Raw genomic sequence first — 21,114 nt, 5'->3', positions numbered from 1 at the left:
TGGTATTTGTCTTTCTCTGTCTGACTTACTTCACTCAGTATGACAATCTCTAGGTCCATCATATTGCTGCAAATGGCATTATTTAGTTCTTCTTTATGGCTAATATTCCATTGTATATATGCACCACATCTTCTTTATCGATTTTTCTGTTGATAGACATTTTGGGTGCTTCTATGTCTTAGCTATTGCAAATAGTGCTGCTATGAACATTGAGATGCATGTATCTTTTTGAATTATGGTTTTCTCTGGATATATGCCCAGGAGTGGGATTGCTGGATCATATGGTATTGGGTGGGCCAAAAAGTTCGTTTGGGTTTTTCCAAACATCTTATGGAAAAAACCCAAACAAACGTTTTGGCCAACCCAATAGTTCTATTTTTAGTTTTTTAAGGCTCTTTCGCTTCTTTCATTGGTGTTAATTGAGCTTCTTAATGGTTCCATTTATCTCCACTATTGATTTACTATTATACCTGTATTTTTAATTATTAGTGATTTCCCTAGGGTTTACAGTGACCATCTTTAATTACTGAGACTGTTTTCAAGTAACATTCTACTTCATGTGTTGTATACAGATCTCATGACAATGTATTCCCAACCCCTCCCTCCCATCCTCTGGGCTATTATTATCAAGCTCTTTTCTTTTACATGTGCTGTAAACATGTAATACACTATTGCTCTCTTTGCCTTACTTCTCAGAGTAATTAATAGGAAGAAAGCTGAATTTTATTTTCAAATTCATTTATTTTATTCCTATCACTTTTCATTTCTTTGTGTAAATCCAAGTTTCTACTGGGAACATATTCTTCCCCTTAAAGAATTTCGTTTAACATTTCTTAGTGCAGGTATACAGAGGACGAGTTTTCTCATTTTTGTCTGAGAAAGTTCTCCTTCGTGCTTCAGAGCTATTTTTGCTGTGTATAGAATTCTGGATTAGCAGGGTTTTTTCATCCAGCACTTTAAAGATATAACTCCATTGTCTTCTGTCTTACCTGTTTTATTACGAGAGGTCTGCTGTGATCCTTAGAATTGTTTCTCTGTATGTAGTGTGTCTTCTTCCCCTGCTGCCTTCAAGATTTTCTCTTTGTCTTTGGTTTTTAGCAGTTTGAATATACTGTGTATACAGATTTGTCGCTGTTGTTTTTCCTGCTTGTTTTTCTCTTAGCCTCTTTGATCTGTGGTAGAGTTTGTCATTCATTTTGGAAATATTTAGATAAATAATGTCAGCCATTATTTATTTAAATATCTCTCCTGGTTTTTTTCTGTCTCTCTTTTCCTTCTGGGATTACACTTACACAGATCTGGTGCTATCTGATACTGCCCCGCCGATCTTGGGTATTCTGTTCTGCAACCCTCCCCCCACTTTTTTCTCTTTCTGTTTCAATCTGATTAATGTCTATTGACCTATCTTACTGTTCACAGCTGCTCTCCTCAGGTGTGTAAAGTCTACTGATCAGCCCCTCAAAGTCATTCTTTCCTTCTATTATTGTGTTTTTTTTATTTCTAGCATTTCGATTTGACTCTTTCTTACTCTCTGCTGAAATTAACCATCAAATTCTGCATGGTATCTACTTTTTCTATTAGAAAATTGTTTTTAATTAGTTGTTTTATTTTTTTAATCAGTTGTTTTATTTTTTAATCTTTATTAACTTTGTTACAATATTGTTTTATTGTTGATATTAATCAGTTGTTTTATTTTTTTAATCTTTATTAACTTTGTTACAATATTGCTTCTATTTTATGTTTTTTGGCTTTTTGGCCACAAGGCATGTGGGATCTTAGCTCCCTGACCAGGGATCAAACCCGCACCCCCTGCATGGGAAGGCAAAGTCTTAACCACTGGGCCACCAGGGAAGTCCCTAATCAGTTATTTTAAATCACACCCTATAGTTTCGATACCTGTGTCATAACCGTCTTGTTCTGTCACCTGTCTTTTCTCTTGTCAATGTGTTGGTTTTCTCCTGTCTTGTCTTATGCCGAAAATGTTTCGTTGAAAGCTAGCCATCTTCAGTAGGGCAATAAAGACTAAGGCATATCGTTCTGATTCCTTCCCTTTTGCTGCACGGGGTTTGGATCAGCCTAGTCAGGATCTGATGCTGCCCTGGTTATCCAGCCTTCAAATCCTTCTAGTTGTATCTTGTGTTTATGGTGGGGCTGGTATTTCTCATTGTCTGCTATACCTTTGTGCTGAGCCTCACCTCGGTGAGGGTCTCTCTCCATATTCTTGCCCCTTTTCTAGCAGCTTGTTAGCCTGGGTGCAGGAGGCAGAGCCAAGAAGGGTAATGTTTCTGTTGTTCTGATTAAGCCTCTATCTTAGGTGGGTGCTGTGTCCCTGGATCTGGGGGGAGGGAGTGACTGGAAAGGCCCAGTGCCCTAAGACCAACAGTGTGTGTTGCCCTGCTCTCTGCAGTTCCTTCCTTAGCAGATGGGAAAGGTCCGTGAAGGACACTTTCTCAGAATTCTGGCCAGTCTTTTTGTGAGCACCAGGTCAGGTCCCATGGAGAGGGGCCTGCAAGTTCTTGTGAATTTCCCTTATGTCTGTGGCCCCCAAGGTTCTGTATTCTTTCACTAGGCTACACCCTTCCTTTACCAACTTGTTAACAATTTTAGCTGAATTCTTCTTAGTGGGGTCCAGCTTAGTGGGGTCCAATTAAGCTCATGTCCATCCCTCCTCAAAGGCACCTGTCTTTCCACCTGTGGCTGGCCAGTTGCCTGTGACTTCAGCTCTCAGACGGGTTAAAGGAAAGTTGTGAATCTGCAGTTCGTCCAGCTTGTTGTTATTATACTGGTGGGACATTGCTCCTTTGGCTTTTTACATCCCAAACAGAAACCACAGGTCTCCACTCTTTTTTGGAAAATAAGTACTGAAAATTGGTTGCTGCTTCGGTTATCCTTTGTCCAGGCTAGTTTGAGATGATGCCTATATGTTTCCAGGTTAAAAGATAGAAGAGAGTTTTTTCAAAGGGGAAAAAAAAGGTTGCAGGTTTATTTTGAAAAGTATTTGCTGTTCCTGACATTTGCCACCAGAGGGCAAGTCACCGCATCACTCCCCCTCTCACTGGGTGAGGCCAGGTTTCCAACAGGGAAAAGTAAGCGTGTAAAGTGAGAGGCAGAGGCAACGAAAGTACCCGAGGCTCACAGAGGCCTGTTTTCGAGGCCGCTCTAGGCTGTACAGCTACAGGTGGGGCTCCTGGGCCCTGCAGCCCCAGCCCTGACCAGCAGGCCACAGCTGTGCCCTCTGCACAGAAGACGCCTTCTGACATCCAGGCTGAGAGGCTGCCAGGAGCCTGCTGGGTGGTCAGGCTCTAGCACCTGCAGGTGATTCCAACCTTCTGCTTTGTGTGTTGGGGCGGGGGAGCTGGGGGGGGGGGTCAGGGTGGGGAGTCCAGGAAGTCCGTTCCAGCCCAGCTACTGAGTGTAGGAATTTCCAGGAGCCCTTTGGTAGGGAGGCTGAGGGGGGCTGTACAGCTGTACTACTTTAGCTGGTTTGTCTGAAACAAATAAACCAAAATCACAGTGGCTTCATGTGATAGGAGTTTGGTTCTCCTGCAGATAAAGTCTAAAACAGGTGTTCCTGACGGGTGGGCAGGTCCCCTCCAAGTGGGGAGTCAGGAGTGCATCCCTGATATCTTGTAGGGCCGCCATGATCAGAAGGCATCACGGTGGGAAGGGGTGAAGGGGAGAAGGTGCACCCACCCCACAACCACATCGCCCAGGGCTTCCCCCAGCACTTCTGCTCACGCCCCATGGGTGCGAGTAAGCATGTGCTCTTTCCTAATGCTAGGGTGGGGGCCTGGGCAGGCGCCCTCAAGGCACCGCTCCCCTGGGAAGGTGGACAGCCAGACCCCAAATCGCCCACGTTGCACCCACAGAAACTGCTCCTAACAGATTATTCTAGAACAATGTTTCCCAGATTTGCTTGATTTTAAGACCCACAGGGGATGCTTATTTAAAAGAGTCCTTGGGCCCGTTTCCTGGACACTGGTTTGGCCATCTGCATGGCCATCTGCATGGCGCCTGGAGTGGGTGCCTTTACCAAGCCCTCCAGGGAGCCATGCTGCCCTGTCTACAGAGGGAGCCTCTACCCCCTGCCCACACCCATGGGTGGGAAGCCGGGGCAACCCTCTCTCTGTTGTCGTGGTGACCCTTGGAACTATGGGACTAGCTCCTGGGTATGGCCCAAGGGAGGCTGGTCCTGAGCTATCCTGCAGCCCTCCCTGGGTGTGACTACCCTGCAGCTCAGCCTGGGGAGGGGCAGCCTGTGTGTCACAGCCACATCAAGGCTGGACTGAGCAGTTTGTGGCCTAGGCAGACCAAGTGGCCCCTGACCTCCCAAACCTGAGCACAGTGCCACCCAGCCACATCGAGATGAAAAGGAAATTCTGGAGCAAAGCTGTGTTTCCCTTATATGAGGGGTTAGGGGCTGGGGTAGAGGAAGAGGATTATTTGTGTGTCTTTAGCAACTGGAGGGCAGCACTGAGTCAATGTTTCTGATTTCTTACCAGAAAATCAATTATTAACGGTATTCAATCATAGATTTTATGTATTTATTGTTTATTGATTTGTCTTTTCTGTTTTTGCCATGATTCCCTTGTCATGAATCTTGGGGAAGTGACACCAGGTTCATGACCAGCATGGGGTGGGGGAGGGGGGGAAGTAAGGAGAAGGTAAGGTAAACCCCAGGAAGGAGCAAGGCCCCGTGCATCCTGGAGTGGTGCCTGGGGGGCTCAGTGTCCCCAAAGATGGGGCTCTCGGTGCCAAAGGAAAGCAGCGTGTGGGAGGCCCCATGTGTTCAATCAGGCACAGGCAACATCTGGCCGCCAGCACAGGAGCAGGAAAGAGGTGCTCCAGGGCCTGAATAGGCAAGGATAAGCCTGAAACAGGGAGGCCCCCATCCATGAGCTTTCAGCTCCTAGCCCACTTCCCCCTCTAGAAAGGGGCCCGGCCACAACTGCCTCCTAAGCCGGTGCGACAGCGGAGGCGAGACCTCCCTGTGGAGGCCGCAGCAGGGTCTGAGTGTCACACCTGAAGGTGCACCAGGCCCTGCACCCACACGTGCCAGCCCCAGCGTTTGGGCAGGCTGCACTCAGGGCAGCACCCAGTGCTCTCTCCACCAGCCACTGGCGTGGAGCCCAGCTCCAGCAAACATAGCAGCTGGCCTGGCCGAGCCCCAGGCTGTGCTACTCTGCTGGGGCCTGATGCTCAGGTGAGGCCTGCAGGGGAGCTTAGTGCAGTCCCCACGCAACGCTGCTGCCCAGAGGGCAGAAACGGGATGGCTCCTGTCCTCTCCCCGCATTCTTTCTGCCCCTGACAACAAGAGTAAGCCCGTCACTAGGGAGCTGATCCCACCAGGCTCAGAAGCTCCCAGCAGATCCCAGACAAACCTGTAAACAGCAGCCTCCAGCCCAGCCTTTCTGAGGAGGGCCCAGGTTCCCCCAGGGCAGGGGTGTGTTTTGATGAATCCATCCCTGGGTGCAGTGTGGAGCCCATCTCTCCTCACTGCCTTGTCCACCTACGCGTTCCCTCCCCAGAAGGCTCACTGGTCAGCCCTAGAAAAGCTTGCCAAAGCTCCCTCAGCCTGCTGTTCACCCTCAGCCTGAGCTGTATGTCACCTGTTCATCCTGTACCTAGTACAGGATGTGAGCTCCCTGTGGCAAGAGCCACAGGGTCCGTGGGTCCCGCAGCAACACAGAGCAGACGCGCAGGCAGCCCTCGCTCCCCTTCTCTGGGAGGAGATGGGCGGGCCTGGCCTCAAGCCCCCTCCCAGGTGACCTTGCTCACTGCGCTGTCTGGCCTGGCCTGGGTCGTTCGTCAGAAACCACAGAAGCAGTAATAGCTGGTTTTTGTCTGCTGCCCAAGGACGGCACCTGTCTTTTGACCCAGGTCAAGCCCAGGTCTCCAAATGCTCTTCAGCCTCCACAATAAAGAGGAAACTTTTTAAACTGTTCATGGTGCGTTTGAAACCTCCGGCCTTAACACCCCTCTGGGCGTAGAGGTCCTGTGTACAACTCCATTCGGTTTCCTCAATCATGGAGACACCTGGTCTCGGTGGCCTTTTCCTGTCTTCCCTGGGGGTCACGGGGACTTCGAGCCTCCCGTCCCCGCCCCCGAGCCACCTGGCACGGGTCTCTCTCTTTTGCGTTCCAGCCGTGATCCCCCTGACGGATTCAGAGCACAAGCTGCTGCCTCTGCACTTTGCGGTGGACCCCGGGAAGGACTGGGAGTGGGGGAAAGACGACAATGATAACGCCCGGCTGGCCCAGTAAGACCCTACCCTGTGTCCCCTCCCCTGGCGCCCTACGGGGCGGTCTGTCTCCGGGCTTCCCAGGGAGGGGCTGGACACGGCGCCCCTGCTCCTCAGGGCTGGCTGGCTGCACTGGCGGGGTGCGCGAGGGCGAGCTGGGGCGCATCTCACTCGGTGTTCCTCTCTCGATAGCCTGATCCTGTCGCTAGAAGCCAAGCTGAACCTTCTGCACAGCTACATGAATGTGACGTGGATCCGGATCCCCTCTGAGACCCGGGTGAGCCTGGCGCGCGCCGGGACGGACGGCAGGCGCACTCGGCCCGGGTCGGGCAGGCGAAGTGCATCCCAGCCTTGCCCGCGGCCCCGCCGCCCTGCCGCCCCGGCTGGGCTGCAACGCGTGCCTCTGTGCGCCTGTGCCTGCGAGTCTGGACGTAGGCGCGCGCTCCGGCTAGGGGAGTTTTTGTCCCCTTACTTTCTCCAGACCGACAGGAATAAACACGCCCACTCAGAAAACAAACCGTAGGCAACTCACAACACAAAACTCTCTCTTGCCGAGATGGGAACACGATGTGCTGCCACGGAGCGGAATTAACTATAAAACTGTGTGTGGGTCCTTGGAAAAGGCAGGGAACCGAGGGCGCGATTCCTCGGCACCCCCTCCTTTTCTTCTTCTCTCCCCTCTTGTTCTCCCCTCCATGAGGGGAGGGCTGTGAGACAGGGGACTGGCGCCCCACTTGGCCCCCTCCCCCAGGGAGGACCCATGCTGGCCCTGCCTCCAGATGCTAAGAGGGATTCGCTTTAAGTATCTGACTGACGTTTTTGTGATCTCAGTAGTAAAGTCCCAGGAAAAGGGATTTGTTTAAAAAACAAAAATTAAAAATAATTGGCCCTCCCCAGACATAAATTTACTTACCCATAAAGTGGAGCTCGTAACGAATATTTTTTAAGTTTCATGAGAAAAGCAAGGAGGGCAGTGCCTGGCACACAGTACCCAGGACAAACTGGCACTGCTCAGAGTGCTTTGTACTCCAGCGTTTACGTGTATCTAAACTTCACAGGGCTCCCTGAGGCAGGTCCCGATACCCCATGTTACTGATGGCACGAGTGACAGTGGATGGCAGTCTGGCTCCAGAGTCCAGCTGCTTGGAGTATGTCATGACGTGGCTGTGGGTGTTCTTTTCTCACCCCCACGAGGGCTGTGAAGGCAGCGGCTCTAGATCGAGAATCAGGAGACTCTCAAGCTGGGACACAGCTCGGGTTTCGGGCAGTGAGGCCGGAAGCCACACCGCGGCGGCGGGGTCTGCCTCCACCGGCCGCGTGGGGCCAACTGATCTCTAACCTCCTCCCGTCCCTGCCCTCCCTCTCCCCTGCAGGCCCCTCTGGCGCAGCCGGAGTCCCCGACGGCCTCGGCGGGGGAGGACGTGCAGTCCCTGCCCGACTCGCTGGACTCGGACCGCGACTCGGTGTGCAGCAACTCCAACAGCAATAACGGCAAGAATGGCAAGGACAAGGAGAAGGAGAAGCAGCGCAAGGACAAGGACAAGACCCGCGCGGACTCTGTGGCCAACAAGCTGGGCAGCTTCAGCAAGACGCTGGGCATCAAGCTGAAGAAGAACATGGGCGGCCTGGGCGGCCTGGTGCACGGCAAGATGAGCCGCGCCAACTCCGCCAACGGCAAGCACAGCGACCCGCCCGAGCGCGGCAAGGAGAAGAAGGCCAAGGCGCGCAAGGGCAGCAAGGAGGAGTCGGGCGCCTCGGCCAGCACGTCGCCCTCGGAGAAGACCACGCCGTCGCCCACGGACAAGACGGCGGGCGCGTCGCCGGCCGACAAGGGCGGCGGGCCCCGCGGCGATGCCTGGAAGTACAGCACGGACGTGAAGCTGAGCCTCAACATCCTGCGCGCCGCCATGCAGGGCGAGCGCAAGTTCATATTCGCCGGCCTGCTGCTCACCAGCCACCGGCACCAGTTCCACGAGGAGATGATCGGCTATTACCTGACCAGCGCGCAGGAGCGCTTCAGCGCCGAGCAGGAGCAGCGGCGCCGCGATGCCGCCGCCGCCTCCACGGCCAAGCGGCCGCCGCGCAGGCCAGAGGCCGAGGGCGCGCCGGGCCCGGAGCGCGCCTCGCCGGGCCCGCCGGCCGGGCCTCCCACGCAGCTGGTGCTCAAGCTCAAGGAGCGCCCGAGCCCCGGGCCAGCGGCGGGCGCGCGGGCGGCGCGGGCAGCGGCGGGCGGCGCGGCCTCCCCGGGCCCCGGCGGCGGCGCGCGACGCCCGGGTGCCAGCGGACCGGTCCCGGGCCGCAGCCCCCCGGCGCCGGGGCGCCAGAGCGTCATCCACGTGCAGGCGGCGGGCGCGCGGGACGAGGCGTGCGCCCCGGCCGTGGGCGCGCTGCGGCCGTGCGCCACGTACCCGCAGCAGAACCGCTCGCTGTCGTCGCAGAGCTACAGCCCGGCTCGCGCCGCTGCCCTGCGCACCGTCAACACGGTCGAGTCGCTGGCGCGCGCCGTCCCAATAACCCTGCCCGGCGCGGCGGGGGCGGCGGGCGCGGCCGAGCCCAAGTCGCAGACCTACACCAACGGCTTCGGCGCGGCGCGCGACGGCCTGGAGTTTGCCGACGCCGACGCGCCGGCCGCGCGATCGAACGGTGAGGGCGGCCGGGGCGGCCCCGGCGCGGGGCCGGCGCAGCGGCGCTGCCAGCGCGAGAACTGCGCGTTCTATGGACGCGCAGAGACCGAGCACTACTGCTCGTACTGCTACCGCGAGGAGCTGCGGCGGCGGCGCGAGGCGCGCGCGGCCCGGCCCTGAGCGCGCGCCGCGGCCCCGCCGGCTGGGCTGTCCTCTCCACGCTGTTGGTGTCTCCTCCGCGCCCTGGTCCACCGGGAGGCCGGCGATCCTCTGTCCGTGCTGTGTACGTGTTTGGTCAAACGTTCCTAATGGTGCCTGAACCTACACTGACGCCACTCAGGTAGTAGACGGATAGGAAACAAGTCATACTGTTGGAAGTGGGTGTGCTAGCTAGCATCTGCCTCGTACCTGTGGAAACTCAATAGCCATTGCAAGGGTATTTTTGTTCTTCAATAAGAGAAATAAAGAAATTTGCAGCCCTTTGTTTTTAGAAGGGAGTGTTTTACATGCCTTTTTTTTTTTTTTTTTTTTTCTGTTTTCCCTAACCCGGCGACTGACCTCTTCCATGTAGCGGTCACCTGCGTGCGATTGTTGCCACCTAGGGTTTCGAAGCAAACGCGCGGCCCCGGGACCGCGGTGGCGGCTCTGCCTCGGGCTCCCACCTGTGCCCCTCCCGGGTCCCTGGAGGACAGGGCGGTTGGCCTCCCACTGGCGCCCAGGTGGTCCCTGTGACCCTTTAGGAATACACGGCTCCATCTCATAAGCAAAACCTCCTCCCACAGTCCCCGGCTCGAGCGACATTCACACTGCCATCAAAGTCGCGGGCGTCTGTAGGATGGGCACCGGACAACCTACCTCGCAGGGCGCGGTGAGGTGTAGCGATCACTCCCGGTGCCGGGCAGCTCAGGCGACAGGAGCTTTCCAAAGACACCTTGGGGCCCAAAGGGAAGGTTCCGAACTCACAATTTGGAGTTGACCATATATGAGCAAAGATGACAGCCTGCTCACATTTCTCCTTCGAAGACACTTCCTCAATGCTCTGTCACCAGAGTGGCCCCTAGGAAGCGACCATCGGTGCCCCAGGAGCGAGGCGAGAACTTGACCCTGCGGTCACTGTGTAAGCCCCCTCTAGGCCGCCCTGAAACCCGGCCTGCGCCTCTTTCCAGAGGGGAGGGGCTGAGGGCCGCCGGGAAGGAAGCCCACCCCCACCTCCACCTCCACCCGCATCTGTCTGGGATCAGCCAGGTGGAGGGGCACTGCTCCCATCGGGGTCCCCTCTGCAGGGTGCGGGTAACCCTGACTGTGGCTCCAGAGCACATGAGGGGCAGCCCCATCCCTGAGCAGTCCCTATTTTGGTGCCTCCTTACATTTCTTGAGGAAAAAATAATGTGTCCTTAGCTACCCTGTTCTGAGCAGCAATATGCAGCGTCTTCCTTCCAAGATTACCTCTGGAGAATACCGTTCTTGGCCAAGGACACTGAGGCGTTAAACCTGCCTCACTAAGGAAAGATCTCGTTTCCAAGAAATACAGATACGATGGGTAAAATCCTCACTAGCAAAAGAATCCTTTAAAACCTGTGAGAGCCTTAGAATAGCCTCTAATAATCCCAAGAAAGAGAGGAGAAAGCACCCAGCTTCTCCGTGGGTGTATCTTCAGAAAACACAGGAGGTAGACCATCTCTTCATTGGCGCCAGCTTCTCCTTCTCCAGAAAGGATGCTTTCCCCCGAGATAAAGAGCAGAAAAAAAAAAAAAAAAATACGGAAGGGGATTTTTGTTTTTACTTGTTTGAAGAATTATTGATATAATAAACTAATTTGAGTATCTCCTGTGAGTAATTTCTTTTTGTTTTTAATTGTCCACAGCACGTGGAGTTTTCAGTAATTTATTCAAGGTTTACATAAGTGGTTCCTTAAAATTATTTATTAAATAGGATCTTAAATTTTTCGAAAGTTTTACTTTTCGTGCTAAACGATACTTTCGGTGTGTGGTAATTACTAACATTCATGTCCTTCATATTACTGGGGTTTCTTTTTTTAAAAAAAAAAAAGTAGTTTTTAAAAATTCTCTCCTCAAGAGGGTTTGTGGCAGCTTTTTGGACTGATTCTTCACGTCATGCTGACCAACTGCTTTGCCATCCAAAGCTGTGAGGTCACAGGAAATAAATATGGCTTCACGTGTAGACGCCAGTTCCTGCCCTACATCTCACAGAAGGTGGAACAGCCAGCCTGGAAAATGCTCCCCTGCCCATTCAGAAACCAAACACACACGCACAAGAAGTCAAGGAGGCAGAAAGTAATCTCGTGTTTGTTTTTTAATTTTTTTAACATGAAAACAGCCAACCAGAAATTTCCAAAACTGGCTGTGCAAATATTTTATCTTTCTCATGCTCTCTGCCAGGTTAAAAAAAAAAAAAAAGGCAAACTGAGAATAAAAATGGTCCATTTGTAGTACCAGAGGAAAAAGGAAAACCTTTAAAGCCAGGCAGTGTTATTTGTAGGTAATATCAAAAAACAGTGACCTGTTCTAGCTCCTCGGATTTCAGGGTCACCACCACCACACCCACATCTGACATATATGCCATAAATAAGAGCCTGAGATCCAACCCCAGACCCCACCCCAGGCTCCTCCCCTCCCCCCCACAACATGGAAGACCCCTGCACCGGCCGCTCCATGTGCAGGGCGCCTGTGGGTGTCACTCCCATCTGGTACGATGCCCTCCGTCCACATCGTTTACAAATAGACGTCTCCTCTTGTGAGAGATCTGGATCCATCCTTCCTCTAAAAACAATGTTAAAAACTGAGAGAGCCCACTGTTCCCTTAAATGTGCTGGTCCAGCCACCCACCCCACCCCACCCCACCCCAACCCCAGTGTTCACAAGAGACCTTTAGCCCTGGTCCCAAGCCAGACATCTCTCAGGCGAAATGAGTTCATCAGGCTGGACGGGAACTATTAGAAACTGCTGTGTTTCTCACGTGTGGGTCAAGAGGTCCTCTAATGTCCTTCTGTGACTTGGGGGCCCTTTGTGGAGTGGGAGGAAAAGGAAGTGGATTGGGGGTGCTAGAGAAAAGGAAGACGGCCAGTTCCGATTCTAGAAAGGACATGAGCCCCACCTAGGCACAGGTCCTGGACACGGGCTGAGCAGCTGCCCCACCTGTGGGCCGCCTTCCCCAGCCGGTCTGACCTGGCCAAACTTCCCTTTCTGGAAAGGTCAGATGTCTCTTAAGTGACAGCAAGTTTCCAGAAGGATCCCAGATACTTCTAAACCCCAGTGGAGGTTATTTCAGTCATTTGCTTCACACTTCCTGCAACTGCGTTACCTGGGTATATGACTTTTTAAAAAATAATATATTGTGAAAGGAAGGCGTTTTTAAGTGTATTCTGTTTGTAGATTTTATGCTGTTATGTTGAGATTTTACAAGCCAAGTTTAAACTGTACTATAGAAATTATTTTTATATTATTTTCAGAATATGCCAGAGAGCAATATTTTACACCCTTATATTGTCACAGGGTTACCCCCTTGGGGGGCTAACTTTAGGTTGGGTGGGGCTCCGCTGTGGGCTCTTGGGGGTGAAATGATTTCTGCTCTTTGTTCAAATCCCCTCTGAAGGTGGAACTGTGTAAATGTCTCCTCTTTTTCCATGGAAAGCTTGATTTGTTTTCTGCTCCTGGATTTTGGTACTGCATCTTTCCTCTTAAATGAATACTTTCTATTCACTAAGTTACTGTGGACCTTTTTCTTGCCTATCACCACCCAGTGGCTCCAGTGGTGTTCTGAAAAGTTGGGATCTGTTACTTTACAAACTTTATGTTTTCCAAAGTGATTTGATTTATTAATTCTGGTAGCTTACCGTCAGGAATTTAGTGACTCAAGATAGCAGGGGGCACACCTCGAGGTGTGAAATCCTCCAGGCAGTGCCCACCGCCTCTGGGGCAGGGCCGTGGCTACGTGGCTCTCACCTCCTCGCTTAGCGACTTCAAGCTTATTTTGCGAACTACTCTACTTTGCAGAAATAAACTTAACCGATCAAAATATATTTCACGTTGGTTAAGAAAAAAGGGCTGTACCCATCAGTGGTGGGAAATTTGTGTGAGGAAAAAAAAAAAAGGCTTTGCCAAACCATGTGTTCCATTCGCTGTGTCTTTCATGTTTACTAAGAGACGTGGAGTAATGCACGTTTGGGAGGGTTTCTTTCTTTAGGACACGATTCAGTTTTCCTCATTGTGGTGTGGACTTTACAAATTAAGTTCCTCGAGTGCTTTTTTCTTTTTCTTTGTTCCAACGGTTATAATAAATAAGAAGAAAACGTGTGTCGTGGTTGAGCGGACCCTGCCTTGTCAGACCCCGGCCGCTGTGACATTGCCTCTGTCCAGAGTCTGGTTCTGCTGTCATCCGAGCACAAGCACATCCAAGAAAGGGCCCCACAGTGGCTGGCACCCCTGGCACCAGGGAGCAGTCACCCCCTTCCAAAAAGCCTTAAAGCGGTGGCTCTCTGGAGACCTCCGGGCCCCACCTTGCCCTTCAGTCCTAACTATAAGTTCTCCTTGCTACTGGAACTGGGCCGCTTTGGTATGGGGCTCCAGGGTGGGGAGAGGTGCCCAGCTTCATTCTTGTTTCTGTCTCGTCCCCCCAGTGCCCAGATCCACTCTCCAGCACAGGTCCCAGCGGCCCAGAGCGTGATTCTAACGGTGGATCTGCTGACACGGGGTTGGGCCCAGGGCGCTTCATCCCCAGGAGACCCACAGGGCACACATGATGACGAGGGGCCCCACACTCCCCTCAGGAGGCCTGGAGGCTGCAGGGAGCGCTCCGAGGCACCCTGATCAGGAAGACTTTCATGATTGCTCCGAGCAATGTGCGAGATGGTCTGTTCGCAGTCACGTGGGTAACTTTGTTCCCCAAAACCGGTCCTTCCTCTTCGCTCCATGCCCACCCCCAGCAGAGAATAGAGAGGGGGCTGCCCTGCACAGACCTCTCGGGAACAAGTGTGTAGTCTGTGCTGTGTCAAGATGCCGTGCTCCTCCACCCCCACCCCCACCCCCCACCGGCTGACTTAATACACACATCACTGCAGGAACAGCACAGAAACCAGAATCTCCAAACAAGGCTAAAATATTACTGTTTCCATTTTATTTTGCAAAATAATTTGCTGAAGTTTCAATTTTTGCTGTTTGATGCTTGCAAAAAGAGTCCCACCCTAATTATGTATGTACAAAATGATGGCCATTGCTTATCCTTTTTTATTCCTCCAAGAGAGCATCTCAAGAATACACACACACACACACACACACGCACAATCAGTTCTTTAATGTAAGATGAGAGGTACCACTGGCTTTTTAAATATAGGCTGAATATGCTCAAGACCAAAGCAACCCATTATTTTAAAGAGGGTAAATTAGTGGAGCCAGCTCCTTGAGAACATCTGTGATAGAGCAGACACTGCAGGATGACTTCAAAGAAACAACTAGGTTCTGACAAAGACCACTCCCACCCCTGTACTTCTCCAACCTCTGCCCCAGTGACACAAGCCTGGCCCAGGGCCTTTGCACATGCCCTCTGCCTGGAATGTCCTCTCCCAACACCCACCCTCAGCCACCCTTCACTACCTGCCAGTCTTTGTTCCAATGTCACCTCTCAATGAGGCTCTCCCTGACTTCTTTATTTAATAAGCCAACACATCCCACCCTCCCTGCCGCCTCCCTGCGCGTCTTCCTCTTGTGCATTTATCGCCACCTGAGGGCTGCGTGTGAATTATTCATTCATTCATTCATTGTATGCCTCCCTCCAGCCCCCATAGAATGTAAGCTCCACGCGGGCAGGAATTTTTGTATGTTTTGCTCACTGCTGTACTTCTGGTGCCTACAACAGCGCCTGACATATATTAGGTGCTGGATAAACACTTGTTGAAAAAAGAAAATGAAATCAATAATTTGATAGCTATTAAGAAGCCTAAAAGTATCAGTTGCAGCCTTTATCAAGTCGAGATTCTACTCTCGCCCCTAAATGGGGAGAATTTTAGCTGATACAGCAGCCTGGCTGCTTCTCCAGCCTGTGGTTTACGAAGGCCGGATGCGGCAGTGAGCACCAGACCTGATGGTGGCGGGTCTCCTGCGTAAACGCCTGCCCTGGGGCCCTCCCTCATAGAGAAGGTACTCCGCTGTTTACAGAGGGCCCTCTGGGACAGGATGAGGTGGGGACAGTTTCCTCCAGGGCACCTCTCGTGATCACACCCCCTCCATGAGGTCGTCATGGGCCTGGACCATTCTGGAGAGTCCCTTATAATGGGTCCTTAGGACGCTGTGCCTTCACAGTGTCTCCAGGGAGATAGGCCTTCCTTCCTAGAGCAAACTCAGTGGCAGCAGATGACCCTGCCCAGGAAAGGGCATCAGCCTGACCCCTAGCAGGACCCGTTCTTATGTCACCAAAAGCAGGCCTTCAGGGAAGGGGAGCTGCTCACACAGGTGTGGGGGGACCGCATTGACAAAGTTGGAGGCCTCCTGTCGCCCCTTGGTCACAGGTGTGTGTGTACTGCAGGGGCAGAGCCTGGACATAGCAGAGCCAAACAACACAGCCTCCTCGGCCAGGCCCTCTGGTGGCCTCGCCCACCAGCAGGGGAGGGATGCTTCCCCCTCTGAACTTCCTACCCCTGCGGGATGATCTTCCCAACTACCTAACCTTGGTGTTTACTTCTAGGTCCTTTGGCCAAATGTGTTTTCCTCTACCAGTTGTTGGCAAAATACTGTTACAAGCATCTTATAGGACCCTTGTCCTACTGTGGCCTGGTTAAAAGCCTTTGTCCTTCTCTTGTTCCCTTTCCGTGGTTCTGATGTCACTTCTCTGGGTGCCATATTTTAGGGTCCCCCATTTGGGGGGCCAGGAGCTCCCTCGTAGCACTCCCTCGGCAGCTGCAGACAGTGAGTGAGCCCACACGTGTGTGTCCCTTCGCTTGAATTGCCAAATACACAAGGCCCCTTTCATTGCTGCCCTGACACACGCGGGTGTGGCAGACATGCTCCTGGCCAGTGCTCAGAGAGGGCGACCTTTCCAGGGCTGCTTCCTGGGCCCTCGCAAAACTTCCTCCAAGGCAGGAGCCCTGCAGCCCGTCCAGTTTTTCCTGCTTGCCTGGAATGGAATCCAAACGCCTGCCCTGGAGTGATGATTTGGTAGGTGGGAGTGGGGCAGCTTGTCCCCACTGACTTGTGACCAAAACTAGTAAAGCCACCGTGAGCACAGTTGGAGACGGGCAAGTGGCCCAGAGCCCCTGTACACGAGGCAAACGCCACCTCCCAGAGCCAGTCATCATTCAACACCCCGAGGAAGCCCGGGGCCCTCCACCACCCACAGGACCCTTAGAGCCACAGGGGGCTCCCCTGAGTCTGCACTCAGAACCTGAACCCCGTTCACCCTCAGCTTTGACCACTGTGTCTCGTTTTAACTGATGATTGCTGATGTGTACTTGCTTGGTTCCTTCCAACACGCATTGGCAAGTGAATGTAGTTCCTCTGTTTCTTTCCCTTTCTTTTTTCTTTTACTGGTTCATTTGACTGATTTGGGATGAAATACATGACTTTGTTTCCCCAGTTTACTTGTTACCATGGACGAAGGAAAACATTGAGTCAGAAAGGGGTCAGAAATCCCTGTTGCTTCAACCAAGTTGTCCAGAACCCTTTTCTGATTCAATGCAAATATTCTTTTCCATCTGGTCTATCCTTGGAGAAGGAACCCATTGTAAGAGCTTGTCTTTGGTGGTTGGGTTGTTACTTTGTAAAGTATTAAAGCACTAAACCGATTTTTGCAATATGTAGTAAATCTTGCTTTCATTTTGGAAAACTTCCAGTAATGACTACTACTGCACTTTTTATAGAAGAACTGTATTTCATTTCTTTCTTTTATGAAAGATTATTTCAAGTAACAATAGCTCTGTAATCCGTGTGATGCGGCTTCTCCATTACTTGACATGGAGAGAAGCTTTGATGCCTCCTCAATAAATTAACATGTTTGTAAAGCACCGGCTGGTCCAATTATTTACGCACCCCAGTGTCCCTGGAAAAACACCATCTAAGAAAAGTTTTATGGCACGGAGGAAGAGGATTCTAACAGGTGTCCATCCTTACCCATTTTTATTTTAAGTGTTCTTCCAATCAGATGAGATGTAAACCGAGGTATCACAGTTTTATTATGTGAGACAAGAGTTTCTGTCCTTTTTAAATGGTCAGGACACTTTCTGTCAAAATGAAAACAATAGAGCTTCCCTTGACGTGTGTTCGCCAGAGGTCAGCAAGACGGCAACTGGGAGGCCACAGAGAATAAGAGGATTTTCCTGTGGCTTTTTATTTGCACATGTTTTTCTGTGCAGGAGAGGCATGGTGTCTGTAAAAGAAAGCAAGTCGTTTCCCTGTGGGCGGCGGGCCTGTCCCAGGCAGGCGATGGGCTCCAGCACAGTCAGAGCCGAGCACCTCCCAGGAGCTGGGGCAGGGGCGGTGGTGGTGGTGGTGGCGGCCACCACGTGCTGTGCTCTGCCTCAGGCACATCGTGGACACCGTGGGATTCTATCCGGGCAACAACACTGCGAGTTAGATGTCAAAATCCCTGTTGTGTAGACAAGGAGGGAAGTTTGGCAAGGTAAGTGGTGAAACCAAGATTGCAGCTCTAGTTTGCCTGATGGAAGAACCCGCGCTCCCAGCTGCAGGGCCACCCAGGAGCAACTCCCAGCCTGTCCAGTGGGTGGACTTGACACACAAGGAGAAGGAGAGGGAGAGGAAAGATGCTCAGCTGGCCTGTGGGATGCACTGTGGCCCTGGGGACAGCGTCCGGCCAGGGCTCCACCTTCCATTTCTGGTTCGGACGTTCTTCTCCACTAGAAAATAGGAGACTGTACTTAGTTCTTGCAGGACAGGTGGAGAATCCCACATGAAAGGCACACTCCTCCACCAGCAGCTTTGAGAGGTGCTTAAAAGGCTTTACAGGATGGTGGTGGGAGCCCTGCACAGGAAGAAGGAAATTCTGGCCCCTAAATTACAGTGACCTTGAGAAAGGCATCTCCCCTTTCCAGGTCCCAGTTTTCTATAAAATTTCAGTATATTCTGTAAAATGAGGGACTTGAGGGAAGGATCTCTAAATCCCCAACAAGTCATGGAATCCGTGTATCATTTAGGAAAACAGAAGTCATATCAGTTATTTTAACAGAGAGAATTTAATATGGGGACTTGGTTGAACAGGGATCAGAAGACTGAAAAGAACAAAAAGGGCCCATGGAGGCAGCGTGGAGAAAGTGAAGCTCATCCCAGGGCTGGGGGCAAAGCTCAGGGGCCAGGTGGTTATGAGCTACAAGCATGAGGGGTGGGGGGCACCCAGGGCTGGAAGCAGGCCTCTGAGGAGGAAGAGCTGGTGTCTCTGAGGGGGACACGGTTCGGCAGGACCTTCCGTGTGGGGGAAAACATAATTAGAACAAACTGCAGCTGGCAAGTAGCGAACTGTTGCCAGGACAACGCTGAGAGATACTGGAAGTAAAAGAAAAGAGCAAGTCCTGTGTGTGTGTGTGTGTGTGTGTGTGTGTGTGCCCACATGCGTGCACATGTGCGTGCATGCACGCCCATGTGCATGTATGCATATGTATGTGTGTACATATACACGTATTGTCTGTATACACACACACGCACAAACACACACACACCCCAAGCAAGGAGGAAAATGAGAATAGACAAGCCGCGTGTCTGTCACCAGCCGGGGACCATGGCTGACATTCCTGACCTCCTCCTTCCAGAATGAGTCTGGTTTCCTTTGCCCTCAGCCAGGACCTCAGCTTGTTGGGATCTTTCATTTCTGATGAAATAACCCAAACTTTCATTCCCGAGAGGTCTGAATCATCACAAGTCCCCTGTTGGATGCTGTAGTTGACCATTAACTTTTATTGGGGGCGTGGATGTAATAAAAGGCACCCCCAAGAGTCCCCTGAATGTCACAGATCAACCCCTCTGTGTAGCAGCGGCTCCATGTTGCCTTGATGATTAAAGTTCGTCACCAGCCAAATAATAGCGCCCTCCTCTGCATTGAGGCGGTGGCCTGAGAAGCCCCCATGGCTGGGTCTCAGCCTCCAGACCAGTGACACCCTGAATGGCTCCTGGAGGAGGCCCTCCCTCCCTGGGAACGGGGTGGGGGCGGGAAAGCACAGGTTCTTGGTTACGAGGCAAAATGGTGACAAGAGCCACTCCCACTCCCAGACCGTGTGTTCTGGCCATGGGACAGACCCCACCGTACGGCCATGGCTGATTCAAATCATCAGGTCCATCTGTAAGACCGAGCTCCTGCCTTTGCAGGAGCTGCCTCCCTGCTGGCACCATCGCTCAATCTCCAGCGGGCTGTTCCCGGCTCCATCAGGCCAGCTGCTCCCGGGTCAGGTGGATACTCAGTGAGTGAAGCCCCTGTGTGTGATCCCATAGCCGTGAAGCTGAAATTCTTCTGCAGAAGCAACACTGTGTGGAGCTCCATCATGGTGAGCAAGGCATCCTTTGAACCCATGAATGGTAGTTTTTGGCAGAAGTGTTGCAGGCAGGGAAGGCACACCTGAATCCAGAATACATGTATTCCAGTGAGAGAAATGGCCTTACTTCATAATGGAAAGGGTCCAGCGCAATCAGCCAGCCACGTCTGACTGGCCACCCTAGGGAGGGAACCATACGGAGGCTCTGCACCATTCCCCACTGCCAAATGTCACTCGCGCTCAGCAGGGGTGGCCTCCAGGCTGGCCTTGAGGAGGGGAAATCGTGTAGTCTCACTCATCCCCAGCCTGCATCGCTGCAAATGGGTCCCTCTGTACTGGGGCCGATTGAGCCTGGAGAAAGGGTTGGCTGACATCACAGGACCTGCCATCTTGTCCAACCGATTCCTGAGAGACTCCTCTGCACAGGGTATATTTAATGAGCATAAACATGGGACATGATATCTCCATGCTCTAGGAGAGCCGTCCCCAGACATCTTCCTTCGTCACCACACCTCCTTGTCACCGATCTTTGAATCCTATTCTTCCCAAGTTCCTGACTGTCCAGTCAACTATTTGTCCCTGCCCATAAATCAGTGTGGATTGGGATTCCTCGACAGTGGCGCTAATGATGTTTGGGGCCAGATCGTTCTTTTTGGCAGTCCTGTGTGCATGGTAAGATGTGCAGCAAGTCCCTGGCTGACCTCTACTCACTAGATGCCAGTAGCTCTCTCCACCTGGATGTGACAGTCAAAAATGTCTCCAGACATTGCCAAATATCCCCAAGGCGGTGGGGGGAGGGGAAGAATCACTGGTGTAGGTGAATTCTTCTGGCTGTCTTTCATTCCAGAAAAGTGATAACCATTTGTTCTGCTCAAGCTCTGTCCACTGGGATGATTTCCCTTCCCCACCGTCTTCCAGGGACACTTGAGACTGGGGCTGTAATGCCCTCATAGCCTGCTCTCAGCTGGAGCCAACATGTCACAGAGAACCACCGGAAAGCAAGCCTCCTCCGCCATTTGGTTACTGGGAACTTCCCAGGAGGTATCGATTGCGGGAGAGGAGACCACAAGCAAGAGGACATGTTGCAGGGTCTGAGCCACCTGTTCACGCAACTGCGTGCGCCTTCTGGGTTTTCTTAGGCTCTCACACACCATCTCCATGAGATGACAGATTGCAGCCACATAGACCCGACTTCCTGGAAGGGCGGGGCAGATCACACCCCACCCATAATGCACTGAGCTCAGGACTGTGGTCCACTGATGTCCCCTCAGCTGTTCAGTCCCCACCAGGACCCAGTAGCAGCCAGGACCTCTTTCTTGGAGAGAAGAATAGTCACATGCAGAGGAGGGCATGGCCTTGTCCAGAACTCTGGTGCTCTGCACGGTGGTCTGCCCACTGGTAGCATTGCTGTTGGCCACAAACACTGAGTGTCACTGGGTCTATTAGGAGATGAGGTCCAGGGGCCCCTCACACCTGGTGGCCTTACAGGTTCCTTGGTAAAGGTTTTGGGAGGGTACACCCAAATGGCCAATATGTTGCTTTCAAACTCCAGAAAGTCTCCGCAAACGTCATGCCTGCTTTTCTTAGGTATAATGATGTCTCTTTCACTGTATTGGGCTGTCCTGAAATGCTCCATGGTCTCCCCACAGCTTGGTCAAGAGGATGGGCCCCTGAATATTTGTGGGGGGGTTTCTCCCTCTTTTGTGTCTCAGGGAGGCAGGTGCAATCTGCATGAGGACATCAATTGTGGGGTCCAGCGTGGTGTT

General features: G+C 52.3%; 1 protein-coding gene across 4 annotated transcripts in view; it reads left to right on the top strand.

The window, feature by feature from the left end:
• LOC137232774 (OTU domain-containing protein 7A) overlaps positions 1 to 11,301 on the top strand; it is a 389,090-nt gene extending 377,789 nt beyond the window's left edge. For all 4 annotated transcript variants that reach the window (XM_067755571.1, XM_067755579.1, XM_067755553.1 and 1 more), the window contains 3 exons: positions 6,145 to 6,259; positions 6,434 to 6,518; positions 7,615 to 11,301. In XM_067755571.1, the coding sequence (XP_067611672.1) occupies positions 6,145 to 6,259; positions 6,434 to 6,518; positions 7,615 to 9,045 (1,631 nt within the window). In that variant the 3' untranslated portion in view covers positions 9,046 to 11,301. The remainder of the gene's footprint in view (positions 1 to 6,144; positions 6,260 to 6,433; positions 6,519 to 7,614) is intronic.
• The last annotated feature ends 9,813 nt before the right edge of the window (positions 11,302 to 21,114 follow it).

This window comes from Pseudorca crassidens, chromosome 1 (genome assembly GCF_039906515.1).
Source record: "Pseudorca crassidens isolate mPseCra1 chromosome 1, mPseCra1.hap1, whole genome shotgun sequence".
In the NCBI taxonomy this organism is placed as follows: Eukaryota; Metazoa; Chordata; class Mammalia; order Artiodactyla; family Delphinidae; genus Pseudorca; species Pseudorca crassidens.
This window is presented reverse-complemented; position numbering and strand designations above follow the sequence as displayed.